The 23,726-nt window shown below is 43.3% G+C and overlaps 1 protein-coding gene across 2 annotated transcripts; it reads right to left on the reverse strand.

Moving 5' to 3' along the window:
- Positions 1 to 1,269: 1,269 nt before the first annotated feature.
- On the reverse strand, positions 1,270 to 23,414 carry ccdc149a (coiled-coil domain containing 149a). 2 transcript variants are annotated; one of them, XM_036146536.1, is made up of 13 exons: positions 23,258 to 23,414; positions 20,183 to 20,344; positions 20,025 to 20,063; positions 19,822 to 19,929; positions 19,622 to 19,738; positions 17,428 to 17,600; positions 14,411 to 14,483; positions 14,215 to 14,299; positions 13,522 to 13,666; positions 12,484 to 12,560; positions 10,750 to 10,782; positions 3,935 to 4,027; positions 1,270 to 2,054 (listed from the first exon to the last, which is right to left on the reverse strand). In XM_036146536.1, the coding sequence occupies exons 1-13, from the start codon at positions 23,306 to 23,308 to the stop codon at positions 1,549 to 1,551; spliced, it is 1,662 nt and encodes a 553-aa protein (XP_036002429.1). In that variant the 5' UTR covers positions 23,309 to 23,414; the 3' UTR covers positions 1,270 to 1,548. The 2 variants fall into 2 exon arrangements, with proteins under 2 accessions (XP_036002429.1, XP_036002430.1); XM_036146537.1 differs by lacking the exon at positions 10,750 to 10,782.
- Between the last annotated feature and the right edge of the window lie 312 nt (positions 23,415 to 23,726).

Below are 23,726 nucleotides of genomic sequence, written 5' to 3' on the forward strand. Positions count from 1 at the left end.
TAATAAGTACAATAACTTAAAGCATTTGGACTAAATAAAAGGACACCTGGACTGGAAACCTCAGCTAAAGCAAACATTTCTTGTAGTTAATGTTTAAAAATGCGTGTGTCACCCTCATGTTAGGGGTATTGCAACTTGGCCCTTTTAAAAAAAGAAGCTATTTGTATCAAAAGCCCTGCATTTAGCTGCACCCACATTTCCACTTAGACCAGCTTTCCTTTCCTGAATAAAAAAAATCCCCACAGCATGATGCTGCCACCACCGTGGCTTCCTTTTTGCTTCTCTTCCACATAGGCCAGATTTATGAGAGTTCCCGACAATCTGTTTTTCTGCATGCAGTTTGCATGTTCTCCCTGTGCATGCGTGGGTTCTCTCCGGGTACTCCGGCTTCCTCCCACTCCAAAAGCTCGACTGTAATTGGTCGCTCTAAATTGACCTCATGTGTGAGCCTCTATGTTGCCTTGTGAGGAACGGGGATCCTGTCCCGGGTGTACCCTGCCTCTAGCCCAATGACCTCTAGAGAAAGGCACCAACAGATCAGCCTTTCACGTTATTATATTTTTAAAGCTGAGATATTGTGTATTTATTTATCATTGTATTTCTGAGACATTAAATGAGCCTTGCAATGGGTCCTTTCTTGGTTGCATGTGCCGACGACCCATGGGGTGCAGATGATGTTTAAGTATGTTTGGCTCAAGAGTGTTTTTTCATTTTTATTTATAAAACATGATACAAATGGGTGATTGCATGTGCAAAGTTTCTCTTTTGGGATAATAAAATGCTTATTCTATTCTTTTTCTCCAATGTGACAACAGAGTGTATTTTTTTTTTTTATATAATTTAGACAACCACCCCAATTTTACACCAACAGCACTAATGTATCCCAGCTTTCTGCACTGGAAATGAATGCAACCAACAACACAAGTTTTTTATTTTTTTGTGAATTTATAATAAATATTAAATGTTTTGACATGTAAGGCACATTTAGTCACATCCAAATACATCCCAAAAAAAATTAGGCAAGATTTAGATGAATAGACATTAAGTGAATTAAGGTGAAAACGACAAATTCAAAAGTATTCATCACACACATGTTACAAGTCTTGGTACACCACCAATTTAGATTCCCCCACCATTAAAAAAAAAATGCAGCATTGAGTTTATTGGCATAACTTAGCATTAGAAAGAGTAAAGCAAACAACTGGGATCTTCTCCGCACAGGGGAACGCAACAAGAGAACATAGGACACGCAAGTTTTGTTGTTTTTTTTTCCCTGCAGGGCACCGAGTTTGATTGGGAGACTTTCCGCTGTAGCGCAACAACAAGCTAGTCTAGATGCAGCGCGCACCCCTGGCTTTGTCAGCAGCATCCGGGGGGAGAAAAAAAAAAAAACGGTGTTTTCTCTGTTTTATTGACTGAAAGCGAGCTGCTCAGTGTGGAAGGAAGTTAATGAGCAGAGGCTAAAGCAGTGGGAACCCAACTAGGGATGATTAATGTAATCATCAATAACGACGACAGGAAGAGAAGTTCCCCCATCTTTTCATGACATTAGATCATGCCAGGCGCAGGCGGGCAGTGAACGTCCCACTCAGTGTTGCTCGGCCCCTCCGTGGCTTGACTCTTTGGAATCGGTGCTGAGGCTTCTTCGTGTTCAAGCGCATCATTAGACTCACTGTCCTGGCAGGGGAGCTCTGGATAGCCGACAGAAGCCTGCGCGATGGAAAGCCACTGCATCCTCGACTCAGTGGGACGGAGATCCAGAGCCAGAGCGGCTTCTTCTCCCTCCTCCACAGAGGACCCCAGCTCCTCGTCCTCCACGCCCTCCTCCTCCCGCCCCGCCTCCTCCACTGGACTCCGTCCATCCTCCGGCTCCGGATCGCCTCTCGCGGTCACGATTTCTCCCCCTCTGCCGTCCATCCCATCCGTCTCCGCGCCTGCGAGGGGATCCGGGCTGCTGAGCAGTGCAGGTGTGTCTTCCCTGCCGGCGCCATCTGTGCCAAGGTCACTGCCAGCGGTGCAGCATTCCCAAGATGATTCATGTGAACTTCTGTCATCTGACAGAAGTGGGAGAAGAAAAAAAATTGCGGTGATTGGTCATTGTAATTGCTCACTCGAGCGGCCGCCAAAGCCAAGATCAGAAAGCAAACCCTTTTTCCCTCATTTTGCCCTGATGGCGTTCAGGAGGGAGACCGTCTGCGCCGCAGACCAAGCGGCATCGCACATCAAAGCAACAGCAACGTACCGCATCTTATATAACCCGTTTCTACCTGGAAAACTGCAATTAAGCTTAACGCTAATTATAATTGTTTTATCATAGTTTCAGAACCAACTCTAATGTGCCAAACAATAAAAAAAGTAGGCAAATGGGGAAAAAAAAAATAAAGCTCTGTTAATGAATTACTAAGAGGTAGATGTACGAAGTTCGTTTAGTTTCATACAGCGCCTGACAAAAAACATCCAAAGCCACAAACATGTGGAAATTCTTTTGAGCTTTTATGGGACAAAACAACAGAAAATGGCTAATTGTGCAGTAGACAGTGAAGACTTCATGGCTTTCAAATATGATTTACAAACAATATTTGCATGTATTTGTATTCATTTACATTGAGAGCTGTCAGATGTTCTGATTTCCAACCTGATCCTGCTTTAAGGGAACTATCCGTGATCCCGCACAAATTCGAATAGAATAGTTTAGTTTGAACTGTAAGCCCCGCCCCCCAACTCTTTTTCCCATGAGAAACCCTCCTTCTCTCTCTCCTGGTCTCCTCCTAGTGAACATGCACAAGACTAAACATACGCCTTAAGCTTGTGCACAATCCTTTGAAGGAAACAAGCCTTCATCGAGGGACTTTTCTTTGTTTTCTTCAACATAAATAAACATCTTGAGTAAACTATATTTTCTTATGTGGATGGTCGACGCCCCTCGTTGTGGCATTGGCAGAGAAACGTTACGGGTTGTCCCCAATTCGCTGCTTATTCCTACTAAACAAAAAAAAGCCTAAACTCGCTCAATTGCGCAGTCAATTGTTATCATCCAAATTACATCTTTTAACTCATAATACGTCGTGTAAAAAAGCCTTTTTCTTAATCAGACACAAATTAATTCAGATATAGCTTCTACATCTGGTTGTCTGGATGCAAATGCACACCAAAATGTTCCGATTTGTATTTGCATAAAATCATAGAAACCCTTTCCTTTTTAATCATGAACAGCTTTGTGTTGGCTTAACACACAAAACCAGAACAAAACACACTGAAGTTTGTGAACGTAACGACACGAAATGGGGAAAAAAAAGTTCAACAGGCAGGAATAAATATGTAAGACACAGTATTTGACGGAAACAGGCTAAATATAGCAGGAGAGCCCCTGACAGGTGGAGCTGAAACAAGTGTGACGCCTCCGTCTGAGTAATAGCAACAGCTTAGTTCTGCTTCCTCCCCGAATATCTGCACACACTCTCTCTTAGGGGCTTACTGACCCATATTTGTGGATGTTCAGGCAAAAAGGTTAAAGACTTCACGCAGAGTCCCAGCCACATTTTCTACACACACACACACGGAGAGAGAGAGAGAGAGAGAGAGAGAGAGAGAGAGGCAGGGAAAAAAAAGGCAACATTACTGGAAGTGGCATCCATATTTATGGCCTCCTCTCCACCTTCTGTTAAAAAAAAAAAAAAAGAACATGGCAGAAGTTTCTGAATGTCAGTGGGCGAGAATTCGCTTCACATTTCCAAAATGCCATGGCATTTGGGCAGCTTGCACCAATAACGGGCTGAGAGGAACGGAGGCGGGAAGGGGAAGGACTCGGGTTAAACATGGCAGACAGAGAGGAGCGTCTCTCCACACTGTGGCTAATTGCTGTGCTAATTGAAGGAATCTGGGGTGCGGTGCGGGTCTCATCAGTAAAAAGGTACACACAGTTACACACATTTACCTTTGAGGGGCCGCGTGCTTGGCAGAGATGCGGCACGCGTTGGACGGAGCTCCGGCTGGAGGTTCTCATTTGGCACCGTGCTGTCCCTGCTTCCTGTAAGACGAGGTCCAAGACAGAAACATCCCCAACCCTCAGTTACTCTCGCATCCAAGGTGTTGGCAGAAGAAACACTAGCAGGGAGTGGATTTTAGGACATGATGGAATGGATGGACCACATTTAAGGCAACCCGCCTCCCAACAACAGCGTACAAACACTCACTCACGTATGCAGTGCAGTGCTCGCAGAAAGAGGATTTTCAGCTCCCTGTCATCCGTCTTCATTAGTGATGGCTGCACGCCTTTTAGGCTGACACCATATGCTCCTCGAAAGAGACTGTACGCCATAATCCAGACGTTATAAATATAAACACCCTTGTATACGCACATAAGCACGAGCACAGGCGCTTGTACGTGTGTAGGCCGTCGCTCTTGAGCTGGCAAAACTCTGACTACTTCTACTCTGTGGTATGAGGAGAAAAAAAACTGAGCAGAGTGGAAAACAATGGATGGCTGGAGTGGTACGATGCACAAGGATTATAAATGGTGAACAGGAATGGATGCTGTACTGTAATGCTAATGCAGCAGATGAATGCGAGGTCATGCGTGTTGAAACTGCGAGGCTCTGGAAATTGCTAGGCGGAAAAACACAGAAGAACAAAAACGCTGCAAGAAAAATTGCCTTTAATTTTTAGGGCTCTACTGTAAGACGTGTGTATAATTTAGAAACGAAAAACTTGTTTCTTCCTCTATGATTACGATATTTTTTTGTCACATTCTGCTCCAAAACACCAAGACGCATTTTTCTTGGCCCCACTTCCAAAAACTCAGCTCAGATCGGTTTAAAAATGTTGATCTGCAACTTTTTTTTTCTCTCCCTTTGTTTGAGTTGTGCCAACGTAGCCAGAAGGCAGGCATTATGCAAATCTGTTGCGTGTCGATGTAAACAAATAACGGGAGAAAAGCTAGGGCCACAAAACAAGGCGGCTCAGCTGCTCTGTCTTCTGAAGGACAGAATAACACCATTAACGGAGGGCTATGGGGTTTTTGTGACACATAGAAAAGAGAAAGAATCTCAAAAGCAAAATGTGACCTTTTAAAGTGACATCTTATAGGACAAAAATGCAAATTGCCAACAATGGTGAAAAACAATCGCTCCAGAGTTTAATTTGTCTCTTTTACTGCTGTAGCAATATGGGTGAGCGCTGATATTTTTTAGAGAACACTGTTTTCATGTCAGAATGTTGAATGAAAAATAAATAAATGAAACTGAATCCTTTAAATCTATTGAGACAAACAAGATAATTATGTTTGCTCACAATCTGACCTGGCTAGCTAGCCAATAGATAGATAGCTAGTTAGCTAGCTAGCCAGATAGATAGATAGATAGCTAGTTAGCCAGATAGATGGCTAGCTAGTTAGCTAGCTAGAAAAAAACGTTATTAAAAAATCCTTAAGGAAAATCAAAATATTCTGCATCTCCCTAGTCTGCAGTTTTTTAAATGTTTTTTGATTGGAAAGCATGAATTATTTACTTTAGGTGCCAAAAGGATTTCAGCAAATCAAGCAATTTTGACCACTTCTGGGTCAGTGTGGGTGTGATAAGATAACCTTAACGTGAGACTAGGGTGGCTAATCATGCTTCGCTGACAACAAAACCACACATTTGCACGGGGCCACACATCCTAAAGCTATCACCTCTGCTACCAGGTAACTCTCTCCTACACCAAAGATCCAGATATGCTGCCACCATGATAACGAACCGCCACAATCACAACAGTCATGGAAGACCCAAGCTCCATCACATGTAATGGTGAGCGCAACGCTTTCTTGATGCACCCAGGAAGACCTCTGCTCTACAGCTGTTTAGGCTGATTTTTAGCAATGTGGTGCAGCACTACGCTGTTACCTTAAGAGAGGAACAGACACTGGAACAATTAAAAATACAGCAGTTTAAAGCTAATAATAAGACTGTTCTTGTTTTTAGGCCATACATGCAACGTAGTCGTTTTAGGAGAGCCTTTTATTGAACTCTTGCCCTTTTACTTATTGTCATTGTTTATCTTTTTATTCTATTTTTTTTCATGATCTCCATGTGTTCTTTATTTAGCACTTACCTGTTTTACTATGTAGCACTTTGGGATTTGTATAAATATAAAGTGCATTACAAATCCAATGTATTAATATTAATATTATTATTATTATTATTATTATTATTATTATTAGCCTGAAGTTTCTATAGGAGGCAGGAGAATTTGCCTTATCAGACTAATGGTTTTCAACTACAGCAATTACCAAAAAGAAGTGGGTCTGTGGAAACCACTCTTTCCACGGAGCAACTGCGCCAGCTCCTGAAACTGTGGCCTACTTCACATATGAGTGTGCTATGGGATCTCCAGTTTCTGTTGCAAACCTGTACATGGAGGAGGTAGAAAAGAGAGCTTTAGCGTCCTTTTCAGGGACACCACCCAGCTGTTGGTTCAGCTATGTTGATGACACCTGGGTTAAAATTAAATCTCAGGAAGTCCAAAATTTCACCGATTACATCAACCCAGAAGATAAATATATAGAGTTCACATGAGAGGATATGAAAAAATACCAGGTTGGCTTTCCTGGACTGTGACGTCTCTGCCTCAGATGGAGGACAGTTAGAAACTGAGGTGTACCGCAAGCCCACCCACACAGACCAGTATTCTCGGTTTGACTCCCAGCACCCACTGGAGCACAAGTTAGGAGTCATCAGGACTCTGTATCACAGAGCAGACAATGCTCCCACAAACTCAGGAGCCATGGAGAAGGAGAAGTCCCACACAAAAAAGGCCCTAGAGCAATGTGTTTATCCCAACAGGGCTTTCCTCAGAGCAGACCAGAGACCTAAACAGGACTCCAGCCAGCGGGTGAAAAGGAAGACCCCAAACCGAGACCAGCAGTCACCCCCTACGTCGTGAGAATTTTAGAGAAACTGAGACGTTTATTTTATAAATATGACGCCCCTGTGGTTTTCAAACCCAAAAACACTTCAGGGCAAAGACCGCTTCAGCCCAAAGATCCAGTCCCGCGGCACAAACAGAGCAATGTGTTGTATACTGTTACGCTCCAGGAGGACTGTGACCAGGTATACATCGGGGGAAACGAAGCAGCCTCTGGCCGGTAGGATGGCCCAGCTCATCATCAGGCTAAGATCCTGCGGTCTGCACACATCTGCAGGTTGACGGTCACTCTTTCAGAGACGAAGATGTTCTCAACCTGGTCAGAGAGGAACGTTGGTTTGAACGGAGAGTAAAAGGCCATCATTTCTGTGAGGAGAAACCGCCCATCGTTAAATGGGGTGGTGGCCTCTGGGTCCAATCGTCACTGCATGAGCGTGACTCAGCCCCCCTGGGAACAATAGGTGGTCATCAGAGTGGTCAGGTGGCAGTCTTATGGTCCTCTTTTGCATGCGAACAACCAGTTCGTAACATTTAAACTTGTTAATTCACTATGCAAAAGTACTGCTTTTACGTCTAAGTTTACCTGTAACTCCTCAGACTGAAGAAGTCTGGGGAGGACATGTTTCAATAAAGAAGTCCCGTCCAGAGTACCTTTCCAATTGTACTTTTGTATCTGGATTATTAAGATGCATCAGGATAACACGCCATTTACTCATACCCTTAGCCAGCAACAAGGCTTATGCTGAAGTGAAACCACAAAAACACTGCAAAAAGAGAACTAAAAATAAGTAAAATATTCTTGAAATTAGTGTATTTGTCCTTGATTTGAGACGGTAATTAAGATTATCTGCCAATGGAATGAGTATTTTTACCCCTAAAATAAGATAATTAGATATACTGCACTTGAAATAAGATGATGGAGATGAATTGTTCCTATTTTAAGTGCAAAAATCTTATTCCATTGGCAAATAATCCTATTTACCTGGTCAAATCAAGGAAAAATACTCTCATTTCAAGAAAATTTTACTTATTTTTAGTTCTATTTTTGTAGTGAAGCCAGATTTACTAATACAGTAAAATGTTGAAAGCAAAAAAAAAAAAAAAAGGAAATAAAGAAGCCATTTCAGATACAAACATTGTCTAGAATGTTGTCCTTTGTAGCTATATAACATTTTTTTTGTCAAAATGTGTCACTGAAGCAGTTGGGAGTCCGTCATCAGGCTGAAATAAAGCTGTGGAGGCGCTATCTCTAGCCTCTAACCCTCCAAGGCTTTCCTTGGCAGTGTTACCGTTCAGCTTGCACTTATTTAGCATGAGGTTAGGGTGAACTGCGAGAGCCTATCAATCTCAACTCCATCTAACTCACTACATCGGTGTCATTGTTATTGTTTTCTGCTCCCTCTCATCCGTAGACAATGTAGTCCCATCCCGTGTTCTACGGGCTTCAGGTAGGCAGCCAAGGCCCTCCATCCTATCCCGTTTGCCTTTAATATCCATCAGCCCGACGTCCCATCACATCAAGGCCACAGACGCTCGCCTCTCTTTCTCTATATCCTTGTCTCCCTAACTGTGGTGGACAGCGTGCTCGTCAGGCACTCTGGGCCCTCGCCTACAAATTCCCTAATAACGGCACATTCCCCTAAATGTGTTTGTAATGTGGGCAATCATTTTCAGTAATGGATGCTTGTCACTTTTATGGCGGAGAGAATGACGGTCTCATGACAGCGCACCTCCATCCAGCCACAGCCCCTCCACCTTTCAGACTGGTTGGTGGACAGTGTAACACCGCCCTCCAGTGGAAAAAAGCAGGAAGTGTTGTTGTTTTTTTTCTTCTTGAGAAGCTGTTGGATCACCTGGATTTCAGCTGCGAACTCTATTTGGGATGCTTCTTTAGATATAATTGGCAATATTTTCAGTTTCTCAGGATTCGTTTACAAGAATTGAAAAGCTTTAGGTCTGACGTTTTTTTTTCCTCCACCAATTCAAATTCTTACCTATAAATCCTAAAAGATTATGTAGTTTTGACTTCAATTGAAAAATAATGCTTTTAATTTTATATATGACACCATAGTTTCCAAAAAGGCTATAAATGGTTTTCCTAGAACCGTTAAATGAAATCTAAATAACCTTTAAATTAACCTTAAAATACTTTACTGGGGTTTTATGTGATAGACCAACACAGAGCAGGGCATATGTGAAGTAAAAGAGGGAAATAATCTTTCCATCGGTCCATTGGCCGGGTCAAACGTGAGCAAGGCGTCAGCCGGCTAGTAAGGGCATATTTATATATGGATTAAGGGGGGAAAAAAATCTAAAATATTTATAATTCAAAACCTGAAAGGTGTGGCATGCCTTTGTATTCAGCACCCTGTGCTTTGATATCATTAAAATAAGATCGAGTGTAACCCGCTGCCTTCAAAAATCGCATTAGTGGGAAAAGAGTTCATCTGGGTGTTATTTAATCTATAAATCAGGCTGTTCTGTGAGGGCCTCAGAGGTTTTATTAGAGAACATTAGTGAACAAACAGCCCGATGAAGACCAAGGAACACAGCAGCTAGATCGGGGAGAAAGAAGTGAACGGGTTTGTAGCAGGGTCAGGTTAGGAAACAATACACAAGGTTGTAAAGCACATTTTATGCGGTATGCCTGGTCATCCACCTAAGGTAGCAGGTCTGGCAATTAAAGAATTATTTAGAATCGGCCAAGTGGCCCTCCGTTAACCATGGATGTGGCAGTACACTGCAAAAACGGATCTAAAAATAAGCAAAATGTTCTTAAACATAGTGTTTTTGTCCTTGATTTGAGCAGGTAAATCATCTGGCATCAAGATCATCTGCCAATGGAATGAGTATTTTGACCCCTAAATTAAGATAATTAGACATCCTGCACTTCAAATAAGATGATGGAGATGAATTGTTCCTATTTTAAGTGCAAAATTCTTATTCTATTGGCAGATCACCTTAATACCCTGCTCAAATAGAGGACAGATACACTAATTTTCAGAATATTTTACTTATTTTTAGATCCGTTTTTGCAGTGCAAGAAATCACACCCTGAATTAAAGATGTAAGAGGTCTTGTTCCCATTTTGCAACGATCCCTGTAGGGGGACACAGCAAACATGTGAAACGATGTATTCTGATCCAATGACACTAAAAGCTGAACTGTTTTTGAACTACATGCAAAACTGCTTTGTGGCAAGAAAACTAACCCTATAATGTGACCTTGAAGACATCACTGCCACAGTGAAACATGCTGGTGGCAGCATCATCCTGTGGGTATCATGGTCTTCTGCAGGAAAAGGAAGCTTGTCAGATTTATGGCTAAATACCGGGTCGTCCTGGAAAAAAAGCCTGAGAGGCTGCAAAAATCATGAAACTTTGGCCAAGGTCCACCTAACCCACCCCGATGTTTTGCAAAAAGATTTTAAAATCATGTATCCTTTTTTTCTGTACACATCTATGAACAACTCATCGTTGCCTATCACATAAAATCCCATAAAATGATATTATGGTCTGTGATTGGAAGGTGATATAATGAGGTAACAAGCAAAAATGGTAGCGGTAGGAATACTTTTGCCAGAACTCTTCCTCCCCCCCATCAGTAATGAGAGGAACAGGCCAGGTGGGACAGCACGATCGGCGTGTGTTGCTGAGGTGGTCCCCGTTGTGTCACTGCTATCATGAACAGACACATGAGCTTGTGGTCAATGGAGTCGACACATGGTAAAAGGTGGGCACGGGGTGGCATGTTTTCTGGGCGCCTGCCCAGATTTGTTCTGGCATGCTGACATACAGAGGAGGGGGGGGGGGGCATGGATGGGCTAAGTGGGGCAGAAGGAATACATACTCCCAATTCCCACAGATACGTGGTAGGTCAAGCCTGAGATGCAGCCAGAGGGGGGAGAGAGAGAGAGAGATACAGCGTTGGAAATACAAAATCTTAATGAGATATATATATATAAACACCAGATTTCCCACACTAAAAAAACGACAGGCAAACTAAAAACAGTAACTGAAATATAGTGAATAACTTCACTTTATGACAATGTGTTGTTTTGCTGGGAAAACCTACATTCAGTCGATCATTTAAATGTTATTCTGACCACCTGCCTAAATGTTTTTGGGAGACGATCAAACAGCAGCAGAGGATTTCAGCGTCTCGGCTGAACTGCGTTGGTATCATAAATGAGGCCTACGCCTTAAAGTGGTGATAATAGTACAACCAGACTTATAATATTATTAAAAAGCAGCAACCAAACCACCATCCTCATTGGCACCCCTGCTAAAGATGTGTAAAAAATAAAGCATATGTGTATTTTATGGCTGTGCATCATCTGCCAGTGAAAAACGTAGAAAAATCTACCTTTGAGTACATTTTCTTAAGGGGCAGGATCCTCTGCTTGATTTCTTTTATTTCAAACTTAAGTTACCACAATCCTTCTCAACTCTAATAAATTATTACAAAAGTTAAACTAACTGAAGCATTTCTTTAAAAAATATCTTCTGAACAAACAAGGCTAGATGAGAAGACAAGTTTACCCTGCTACCACACAAGGTGGGCTAGATGGTAGTTTAACAATTATTTCACCGTCATACATAAATCTATTTAATGAATTTTTAACAGAAGTGTCAATAAGTCTGGAGGGTGCTGTATTTTGCCCTGCCCCCTTACAAAAAGCATTCCCAAGATGAATGCCTTACCCTGAGAATAATGTCATAATATTAAGAGAATAAAGTAGTATTTTATAAGAACTTTAAACTGCATTTAAATGAGGAATATGCAGCAACTTGTAAAGTTACACTTTGGTAGCAGTTCTGCAAATAAGAAAATACTAAATCTTTTTAGCGCATCAGCATTGAATCATCTCACGACCACACAAGAGGTGTCTTGCGACCCCCAGGGGTGTCCCGATCCCCATTCTGGGAACCTAAATGGGGGTTGTTCTAGATGCATCATGTCGGTGCGAAATATGTAATATTTCAAACATATTATTTATGTTTTTGTAATATTTCAATAGGCTACAACTGCTCCATTTTGTCCATTCAAAAAGACACTTGAATGCTTCAATGCAGCGAGCCGAGTGGTGGAGTCAGCAGAGAGCAGCGTTACATTCATATAATTTCAGCTGCACTAAGAAAAGTTCTACGATAACCGCAATCACAACTTAAACCAAAAACTAAGTCTTGATGCTGAAAGTCTCTATTTTAAGTTCTCCATCGTCTGTGACGGCGACAGGCGATCAGCTGAAGTCGGGTCCAAACACAGGAACTGCCATACAACTGCGTTTGCTTATGGCGTGGTAGCGACTCGGTGCTGTCAGTCTTATTGAAGACGCACGAAGACGATGAAATCGATATTTAGACAGACCTGAAAGTGTATCTATAATACAAATCTTCAAAACTAAGTAGGAATTACAGTCATGTGACCCAGACTAGTGGCAAAAACCTTCAGTCTTGTTGCAACAGTTTAAAATAACGATAATGGACTGTTCTTATGCTCGCAGTAGGGGGATTATTTCAGGACTTTTAGTGCCGAGCACAGTCTATTCCCTTAATTATGCTTTTGTTTTTTCAAACCCACCTGGTAAACTCCACAAGCCCGAGACCTCCAAGGTCTTTAGCTTCCTTTCCAAGTCTGCAACTCTGTTTCCCAGGATCCTGAAGAACAGATACAAGAGGTGAGGTTCTATACACTCTTAGTCTGCGGCTGTGTTTGTCTTTGAGGAGGAGGACTGATCAAACAGCAAATATTGAACGTGTGTCAGGTGCGGTGCTGGAAGAAAAGCAGTCAGACGGATGCTTCATGCAGTCTGTGGGGGGGGGGTGGCTGCTAGGGCTTGAGAAAACGCTATTTATCGCGAGGCAGGGGGAGAATGATACAAGGGCTTCAACATTTTCTTACAAATAGAATCTGAAAAGAGGGGCTTGCCTTTGTTTGCAGCCCTCTTTACTGAAATACTGAGACATAAAATCCAGAAAACGCAATTTTAGGTTATAAGATAAATTTACTAAGCTTTATACGTCTCACGAAGCACCGCTCGAGCCATCACAGCATTACGCAGCCGAAAATCGTGTGAAACCATGTGAAACCGAACATTTTAACCTACGTGCAAAAACGTAAACACTGCATGTCATTCCCCATGTCGAAACTCGAGAGTGGCTGCATCGCGCTGCGGTGAAGCAGGAACGGGGAAGCTCAGGGGAGTTGATGCAGATCGTTATGGTCAAAGCATATTTGTGTGCTGGAGCTGCCCAGTCAAAGTTCAGAACATAAATTAGGAATCTGTAGCAGGAGATGGAAACTTTCTTTTAGGAAGTCTATTAAACCTGACCCAGTTTGAGGTGTTTGACCAATAGGGAAACGGAAAATAAAGTCTCCAGATGTGCAAAGATGCTGAAGACATAATCCAGAAGACTACCAGGTGTAACTGCAGCAATAATTGCTTCTTCAATACATATGAACGCATGCCAAACTCAGTTTTTTTACTTGTAAAACTGTAATATTGGTCAAAGTTTACTTCCACTTCAGCATCAGGCCCAATAAAACACATTAAAGTTCAAGACCACGAGACGAGCAGATGTGGGAAAAGCTGGAGGAAAGTGTCGCGAGGCGCCGCACCTGTTGGTGTGCCTCTGGTGCTGGATGACCAGATTCTTCTCGTGGATGGTTTCCAGCAGAGCGGTGGCGAGCGACTTCAGGTCGGCGATGGACTGAGGCGTGGCAGGCAAGCTGCAGCCCTGCTCCTCCAGGAGCATCTCCTGGACTAAAACAAAAATGGGATGGAGATGCATAAAAAGCAAAGTTTTTCCAAAACGGGGGAAGGAATAGCCTCAATCTACTAATAATGCATCGGGAAAACTTTTAAAAGTACAAATCAGAACGAGAGAGAAAGGGTGGGGGCAGCACGACAAGCGCGAGACGGAGACGGAGTGTTAGAAGCAGCTGTCTGCTAGGCGACACTTCCCCTAACTTTAGCTCCAGAACCCACTGTGCCGCTCCTGCCAGCGACTGTCACTCATCATGGCAGCCTCATTTCCCCGCCAGTGGCGCTCCGCACCGCTGAGAGCACAATTAAAAACACAGTTGGTGTCCGGGGCGGCGGCGTGAAGGATCGGCAGCGCACAAGTCGCTGAATAATTTAGCGAGAGCGCGGCGTGAGACGGGCGGAACTAGTTTCTCCCTGCTGACTGACAACGAAGACGTCGGCTCGGATTCGCCAGCCGGCTTTATCGGCCGGGTCCGATGCGTCTTTACGTGTCGCGTCCGCGCTAAAAAAAAAAAAAAGGGAGCGGGACAGTGGGCGTTTTTCACCTTGCTTGGCTGACAGCACTCCTGTCAGGGGAACGCTGTTTGATCGCCCGTGCGTGCCGGAGCTCTTCCTCCTCTCGAGGGCCGTCTGTGGGGAGAAGAGCAGACGACAAAAGCTTGAGGAGCCATTTGAATATATGCAGCGTCCAAAAAGGCGGTTTTTGGAGTTAACCCAGCAGCGGGTGGAAAAGAAGCTCGCCTTGTACTTCATGATGTTCGACTTGAGCAGGTTCACCTCCTCCTGAAGCTGCGAGAGCCGGTCATGTAAATACCTGCCGTGAAAGTGATTGAAAAGGCAATCAGTGTCAGAGCACAGATGGTTCGGAGGCGCTTTATATGCGAGGCGTGACAGTCCCGGGTCCTGAAGATGGACGTTAACCCTACTTTGATTTCATCTGGCTTTCAAAAAAGGCAACTTTTTGCGCAGTGGCGCAACGGCTTGGGTTACAAAGTTTTACGTCCACAAAACTCCACACCTTCTGGGGCCTTGGAGAAACCTCTGGTATCATTCCGAGCTTTCTCATCAGGTGGAGATAACCTAATGTGTCTGCTTTTATTTCAGAAGCAGGTTTTTAGCGATGCACACCACTTCTCAGTAGGGTTGAGGGTTAGGCCGTTCAGCAGGCAAATATAAGCCTGATCTGTCCGTCCACTGGGGAAGTTAAACTCGCCTCACCGTTGACAGTGACACACGTTTGGCCTTGGTGGTTTCTGGGCAATTCCTGCACACCCTAACCAGTATCATTGCTTAAAAAACTCAGACTGAAAATTGGCTTCTTCTTCAGGAATAGGCTTTGTTTCTCTTTTAAGTCGAAGAAGAGACTGGTAGCTGCAACGTTTTTACCCATTCTGGACTATGGTGACCTAATCTATATTAATGCCCCAGATCAAGTTTTAAAAATGTTAGACTCAATTTACCATGCCTCTCTACGATTTATCACAAATTGTAAGCCTCGCACACACCACTGTGAACTTTATATACGTGTGGGCTGGCCAGCATTAGAGACTCGTAGACTCACTCACTGGTATATGATCATTTATAAGGGTATTCTGCGTCTGCTCCCCTCATACCTCTGTGAGTACATTTAACCAAGAGCGGCTGGACTGTATTCTCTACGTTCTCAAGAGTCTCTGCTTCTGTCTGTACCTAGTATCCGCACTGAAGCTGGAAAGACAGCTTTTCAGTACTCTGCCCCCACAGCATGGAACAATCTTCAGAAAGACTGGAAGTTGAAGGATTTGATTCCGATCGGACATTTTAAACGATTGCTCAAAGGTTTGGAAATGAGATCTATGGTTTGTAACTGTTTTATGAAATTCTAATTTAGATAGATGTTATTGTAAACTGTAATGTAATCTTTTGCCGCTATCTTGGCCAGGACTCCCTTGAAAAAGAGATTGTTAATCTCAATGGGACTTTTCCTGGTTAAATAAAGGAATAAAAATAATAATAATAATAAATCATCATCTGAGGGTAACCGTTTATGTCAGATAGTTGTTATTGGGACACAACTAGCTGTTCCAAGAGGACAATGGTGCATAAATGTATCAAAAAATGGCCTCTTAATGGATAAAGCAGAAAAACTTTAAGGTTCAGCAAGTCAGCTTAAAATTTGAGCTTTAATAAAGCCCGACTCAGGCCATGAAACCAACCAACAGCTATGTCAAATAAGAAGAGCCAAAAGGGTTTCTCTGCAACTTACTGAAGACCGGTTCACACGGCAGGATTTTAAAATAGTCGGCCTGAGACACGCCACATGTAACGATAAAACACAGCACACCACACACGGACATATTTTACTCAGGATCAGATGTCAGACGGGAACTGTTGCAAAACCTCTCAAGATTAAACGTGAGTTCAGAGTAAATAAACATGGAGAGGACGAGGAAGGACAGTGGTGACAGAGAGAAAGCATTACAAAAAGAAAAGGTGTTGGTTGAAGGAGTGGAGACAGAGCGAATGGGGGGCTCTACGTTTGCTGCACTGTGATATGGAGGCGAGCTGTGTTTTTTTTTTCTCTGTGTTTCCCTCACCTCGCTTTCTGATTGGCTACATACCCGACGTTTCACCGAGCGGACAAGATCGCTCTTAACACACCACACACGGCAGGAATAGCTCTTAAAATAATCTTAAGAGACACGCCGATATTAGCGCCTCTTGGATGGGGAGAATTGGGGCAAAAATCATGCCGGGTCAACCAATCTTAAATGATACAGATACAAATGTTAGCGGGCTGCAACCAGCATATATATATATATATATATATATATATAAAAATGAAGTTGCTTGTAACCAAAAAAATAAATACATCCAAGCTGGCAAAAAAGGACCCCAACTTAGGACAACATTCAGTTTCATGGAGACCGCATGTAAATGTCTGACCAGAACTGAACATATAATTAGAAGACAGGATTTTTATAGTTTAGTAAAACATACATAAATATTTAACATTTTAGATTCTTTTGAATATGTTTTAATATAGTACTTTTTAAACTAGCTGAGGGAAATAATGTCTTTGAGCTTGGGGGAAAAAAAAAAGCAGCATGGTGTCTCTGGTACCTTCATCATTCAGCACAACAGTCCTTACTGGGTTCCTTATACTGGAACTTATATTTGAAGCCTTGCTCCCCTGAACTCTCCTATAAGAGGATTAGAACAGGTGGCATGACACATGTGATTTCAAACTTTTGGTAGGACCAGAGCACATGCAGTTAGCTTTGGGTGCTAACTGCGTAGCTTTTATTTGTTTAACAACCGGTCAAGGCGAATCTTATTCTCAACATGTTTCAGTGATAGAAATGATTAAATGTGAAAATATTCCGTTTAATTGCGATATTCTTATACTGATTTGAAGCTCACTTCTGGTTTAAATAAATAGATATTTCCCTTTACAGTCCCACAGAGGGGGGGGGGGGGGGGGGGGGTTGGTCCCTTAGGGAGCAGAGTGCTGCCAACGCTGAGTGGCGCCTGGGAAGCAACCTGCAGTCAAGAGCCTTGCTCAGAGTGACAGACAGTGAGTTTTGAACCGCTGACCTTTGGGGCCTCTCCGAGACGCCGCAAGGCCACCACTCCCACAGGGGGGCTACAGGGTAAACATTTACGATCATTGATGTTTTTCAGGTTTTGAGATCAGCAGCTTAACCCCAGAGGAAAGAACCCGCGTCTCTTATTCAGCGTGTCCGTTTGATGAGAGCCGTCCTCCGCTCTTCGCCCACCTGTTCTCCATGCACAGCGCGTCCACGTCAATGAGGCGCGACTCGTGGTTCCCCAAGACATGGTTGAGCTCGACGTTTAGCCGGTCGGCCTTCTCCCTGAAGACGCCGCGTTCCGCCTTGACGTCCTGCAGCTCGTCGCTCAGGGCTTTGATGCTGTGCTCCATCTCCTCCATCTACACACAAAAACGAGTCAGAAGAGGGGAAAAGCAGCTTCAAGCATGTCAAAGCACGGGTTGTCGAGAGTCCACGAGCAGCTTTTCCGTCAAGGGACGTTTGTCCACCACGCTGTTTATGTCTCGACCCTTTGAGAAAACTGAGGCTTTAAAGAGATTTTCTATTAACTACCTACAATCTAGTGAGGGTGTGTGCAACTCCAGTCCTCAGCTGAAGGCGTCTTCAGTGTTTCAGACGACTCTGGACGTTTCCAAAGCACATAGTAAATGATTTATTACCAGGACGTTACAGAACTTGTTGACGTAAGTCAGCTGAGGAGGAGGAGGGATGGACACTGGCTCTTCAGGACTGGAGTTAGGAAATGTGCCTATATGGCTCCAATTAACAACGTCTACCAGCAGGAAGCCTGAGTTGAATCTATGGCTACATTCACACTGCAGGCCTTGATACTCAATTCCGATTTTTTTGTGAAATTGGATTTTCCAAATATATGCGACTTGTATGTGTTCTCCTGTGTGAACTGCATTCATACAACTTAAGTGTCCCGCATGCGCAGTTGAGGACGCGATGACGTCACACGTAGCAAGCGTGCTCATTGTTTGCGGAAGTAAACATGGATCATAATCTTGCGTTCTTTAACGCAAGATACGCTGATACGCAGAGGCAACCTTTATGTGCACCTGTGAACGGCTCTCTTTAGCGCTCCTTACATAAAGACACACATCTTCGGCAGCCATAGCATTGAGTAAACGCGTTGCTGTGGGGCTGTATGGACTTGCAACAGGAGCTTGTTACCGCACAATAGTCAACCTCTTTGGCATAGCCAGGTCCACCGTTAGTGACGTTTGTCAAGTATCAGTGACGTGTAGGTCGGATAAACGTGACCTGGCCGTACAGACACAGGTCGCATTAGAAAAGATCAGATACGTATCGGATTCAGGACCACATATCCAAGCGACCTGGGTCGCATTTGAAAAAATCCGATTTGTGTTGTTCAGACTGTCATGAAAAGATCAGATACAGGTCGCATATGGTCACTTCAGGCTGCAGTGTGAACGTAGCCTATTTGATCTGGGGGTCATTATCAAATTGATGGAAGCAAGGTCCGTGAGGCAGACACCCTGTCTACTTTTAAGACTAATCTTAAAACTTTCCTTTTTGACAAAGCTTATAGTTAGAGTGGCTCATGTTACCCTGAGCTACCTCTGTAGTTATGCTGCTATAGGCTTAGGCTACTGGAGGACATCAGGGCCTATTTTTCTCACTCTACTGATTTCTCCAGTTCTCCAGTTTTGCATTACATTGAAATAACTGTTGTCATTTCAGCTTTTAACTTTTTGCTCTCTCTCTTTTTCTTCATAGTAGGTACACCTGGTCTGGCGTTCTGTTAGCTGTGACATCATCCAGAGAAGACAGATCACCCGCTACTACCATCTAATGTAGAACAGATTACTAGATCAATGTGTGCTTTTGTGCTTTTTTGTTTCTCTTGTTGTGTCTCTGCTCTGTCTTCTGTAACCCCCAGTCGGTCGAGGCAGATGACCGTTCATACTGAGCCCGGTTCTGCTGGAGGTTTTCCTTCCCGTTAATGGGGAATTTTTCTTCCCACTGTCGCTTCATGCTTGCTCGGTATGAGGGATTGCAGCAAAGCCATGTACAATGCAGACGACTCTCCCTGTGGCTCTACGGTTCCCCAGGAGTGAATGCTGCTTGTTGGGACTTTGATGCAATCAACTGGTTTCCTTATATAGGACATTTTTGACCAATCTGTATAATATGATTGATGTTGACTTTTTAAAGTGCCTTGAGATGACATGTTTCATGAATTGGCGCTATATAAATAAAATTGAATTGAATTGAAGGTCTAAAACAACTAAATGACGGTCAAATGCATGTATAGTCGAGATCTTTTATCCTGTGGTGCAATGGAGTGAGTCAGATACATGAGCGTGGAAAAAGAAGGTAAAATGAATCTATGTCAACGGCGCGAAATGATTTGAAGTCGAGGAAAACCCGTCACCTGTCGCCCTGCTCTTTCTAGCCGAGAGACCAGGTCCTCGCGTTCGTGCGCCGGAAAGTGGCGGACCCCCACCTCTTCGTCGCCCAGCCTCTGTCGGGTGATGGTCATCCTCAGCAGCTGCAGGAACACATTCATCTCAGTTCGTTCAAACCTGAGCGCCTGTTCACGTTCACACTGCCCGCGGAGCTGCGTGAGGGCACCTTGTTATCGCCCTGGGCCTCGGCCAGCCGCTGGCTGAGGTCCTTCGCCTCCTCGGCGAGCTGCCTCACCCGCTCCCTGGAGTCCCTCAGCAGCTGACCCAGGTTCACCTGAGGAAGGAGGAGAGGAGAACGGTGGAGCCACTTTGAGTCTCAACAGGTGGAAAACTAGCTTCCTATCATGTTACGCCCCCCATGGAGCTCACCTGGTTCCGTTTTTCTGGTGGCAATGAAGGGTCTCCGTCCTGAAAGGAGAAAAGTTTACCGATAACCAACATGAAATACATAAAAATATCTACCCGGCTCTGTTTTCTTTTTATCCAGAAAAGATTAATTGTTTTATCCTGCATGTTGAAGCGCTCACAATAAGCTCCCTGTACTTCTTCTTCAGCCCCTGGTGGCGCTCTCGCAGCTGATTGGCCATCAGCTTGTACTGGTCCCTCTCCTGCTGGCAGGTGTCCAGCTCTTTGGACAGGATGAGCAGCGCCTCCTTCTTACTCTCCAGCTTGCGTTTGCACACCAGAAACTACGACGAGGAGTCGACAGAGAACGGAATAAGTGGTGTTACAAAATACATCGCCGTTAACAAAGTGGGATCCAGGTAGCTGGACAATATAGGGGGGAAAAAAAGCATATCGATAAAATAGAAATCATATTGATCGATATTGATAATTATCAACAAATTCAACACATATATTTTAAGTGCAACCCTGGGCCTTTTATGCTGTTGCTTAGCGAGCTATTTTTAGGTAAAGAACAGAAAAACATTGAATTCAAACTCAACCCTTTATTCAACCAACTTTTTGGTTGAATAAAGGGCTCTGAACTCTTTGAAGGGGGCGGAGCTTGGTTCTTGGTTCTGTGTTTGTGATTGGTTAGGAGGATGTAATGACTATAATATTAACCTGCATGACTAGGATGCAAAACTGTTCTATTAAACTTTTTATTGACCCTGTTTTTTCCTATCATCGATATATACGTCTATCAATCAATATATATTGTTATCGAATTATCGTTCCAGGCCTAATATAGGCATGTCAAATGTAATAAATATCGTCATCGCAATCATCAGAACAAGTGTTGCAGTCAGTTGTCTTCCTGATATTGTGCAGCCCCACGAGCAACAGGTAGCGAGCATCGTCTGAAAGAGTCTTTGGGAATTAACGACAACGACGTCCTGCACCGACCTGACGCAGGAGATGAGAAAAGCGTTTTATCATTAGACCTTTGTGTGCCACCCGTTTGATGCTAAAATCATATATTGTGTCAGACTTTGTTATCTTAGTCATTTCTATATAGATTCAACTAAAAGAAACAAAGAAAAAAAGTGTCTTTGGTAAAAAACTAAATAAAAATGCATTCATCCCCTTATGTTAGGAGCCTGATGATTTATGAGGTGAGCAATTTAATATTATTATATTATTATTATTATTATTATTTCAACAGAGCTCCAAAAACATCAAACAGCTACTCATCATTAAATATAAAAATCTCACAACCTGGTTGCACATGTTAAAAGAATGGAGGGCAGACTGAGCACTTATGCACGGCACTACTAAACCATTAAGAGCAGCAAATAGCGCGGGTTTAAATTTGACTTCAGCATCTAGATTAGGCTCGGCGGAGCAGAGTAACCCTTATCCTGCTCCCAACCAAACCGCAGCTGAAGCTCAACCTGCAGAAGCAACGCAGTTTTCATTTTGTGGTCTTTGTAGCACCTTGCAGATCTTAAAGCTCCAAGCACAAACTTTAATGCATCTCATTAAGATGTTTTATGTTGGTTCAACACAAATTAATGTTATTATTAAGTGTAAGACAAATTATACATGGTTTAACATGTTATAAATCAAACTCTGATATATATTTTCACTCAAGAAGTAAATAGAATAGTCATCAAAAAAGGACTCGTCAGGGTAGTTTCCTCACGATATATGTATTTCTTAAGCAAAAGTACAAAAATATAGTTACTACGGTAAATGTAACTGAGTGAATGTGACTCGTAACGACCCACATCTGGTGATGCACGCCACTAATCTGGTATTTACCAAAGTGTGGGAAGTCCTGTTTGGAGGCACATGAAGGGGGTAGGGCTGAATAATTAATCGCATTTTCAATATAATCGCGATTTTAAAAAAAAAACGCAATTTCCAAATCGCAGAGGTCAGCAATCTTTGGCTATGTAACAATTAGTGAATCAGACCTTTAGGTGTCAGTAAAATGTTTAAAGTGGGTTTGCCTCCACATGGAAGGGAAGACAGTTGCAGCAGTGAGATAATATAATTTTATTACTTGTTTTAGAGTTTATATAATCATACATAGCATTAAGTACAGGTCAATCAGTTTAATACATAGACTTGTTTGTTGGTTGCACTTTATGTTCAACAAGGATTGATCAATTAAAAGCAATAGAAATATTAAAAGTTCTTGTTTAAAATAGTTCTTGTTTACAAACATCTTTATTTAGAGGCCATTTTTGTTGCTTGTGGTTAATGCTGAGAAAAGTCAAAATTGCAGTTTTGGTTGAAATATATCATAGGCAAAACGCAATCATCACTGCTCTGAGTTTAGATGCTGTGGGTCTTTTAGCAACTAATCCGCAATGTGAGGAAACAAATTAATTTGTTGTTTGTAAATGTTAAAAAGACATGATAAATTAAACTGGGGGAAAAAAATTGCACTATATCGCAAATAGATTATTTTCCCAAATTGTTCAGCCCTAGAAGGGGGCTCGCCAAACATGTCGAAGAAGGGGCTCCGGTCAGATGAGAGCAAAATGGACTGTTTATTTAGTCGTGTGGAGGAAATCTAGCACCGAACGTCCCCCTGAACGCACCACTCCCCACGGTGGTGGCAGCATTGTGCTGTGGGGAGGCTTCAGCAGGAATGAGAGTTAAAAGCGGATCAATTCCGGGGGGTGTGAACAAATGCACAACAACACCATTGTGTCAAAGATGTTGGAGAACAACGCATGATTTTCCTCCAACTCCACAAATGTGCGCTCCCGCGTTGGTCAATCACGTGACATCCCAATTAAACGCATCATAGGTCTGTGGTAGGAATAAGAGGTGCGATTACTTTTTAGAAAGCAACTAGCACTGTTGGTGCGGTAAAGCTTCCACTCCTATCATGTCCACGATCATGTAAACAGAAAGGTTGGTACTGCCGTGTCCACGCAGGCAGCATCGTGCCAGCATCCTGACGCCCAGGTGGGCCCACAGGTGGGTTCAACCTGGAAGGAGCTGCGGCTATGCTGCCATTAAATATCAGCCAATCAGAGCCCCGGCTAAAGCCACGGTGATGAGTCCATGCGTCGGCGGTGACTTTATGGGTCCGTCCATCAGACGCGCCGCTGCTGCTTCCATATGGACCAGGGCAGCGTCTGTTATCAAGTCCGCCCGCCTCACCAGCGGCGGTTCCCGGCGTTCATGGGTCCTCTTACCTCGCCGACCAGTCCCTGCCAGTCGCTCTCGCTCCTCTTGGAAGACTGCATCGTTGTAAAAATGTAAAAATGTCAGGAGGATACAGGCTGAACGCCGCCGCCTCACCTCACCTCGCCTCCTCCTCCTCCTGCTGCTTGGTTTGTTTATCCTGCAGCGTCACTTTAAGCCTCGGCTGCGTACGCGAAACCACTTCCGGTAGGGACTTTCAAATTAAAACCCATGAAAAAAAAACCGTCACTTTTGGTGAGTCCGTCAATAAAATAAAATAAATCAGTTTTTAAGAAATCAGTTTCTATAAACTATTCATAAATTAGCAGAAAAACGTCAGCAAAAACTAAAATAATAAAAAAAAAAAAATCCAAATATGATGATGATGAACTTTATTGTCCCAAAGGAAATTTGTCTTGGGTACAGACTCTGGCTTCTACATAGTCCAAACTATGTGTAACACTACATTCACACATAAAA

This window comes from Fundulus heteroclitus, chromosome 14 (genome assembly GCF_011125445.2).
Source record: "Fundulus heteroclitus isolate FHET01 chromosome 14, MU-UCD_Fhet_4.1, whole genome shotgun sequence".
Taxonomy (NCBI): domain Eukaryota; kingdom Metazoa; phylum Chordata; class Actinopteri; order Cyprinodontiformes; family Fundulidae; genus Fundulus; species Fundulus heteroclitus.

Bases quoted from the DNA above. Each gene is read 5' to 3' on its own strand.
- ccdc149a (XM_036146536.1), bottom strand. From the start codon at position 23,308: ATGCAGTCTTCCAAGAGGAGCGAGAGCGACTGGCAGGGACTGGTCGGC. The intron at 17,601-19,621 runs GTGACGGGTTTT...TTTTGTGTGTAG, and splicing joins TAGAAAGAGCAGGGCGACAG to ATGGAGGAGATGGAGCACAG. The intron at 14,484-17,427 runs GTGGGCGAAGAG...CTTTCACGGCAG, and splicing joins GCGCTGTGCATGGAGAACAG to GTATTTACATGACCGGCTCT.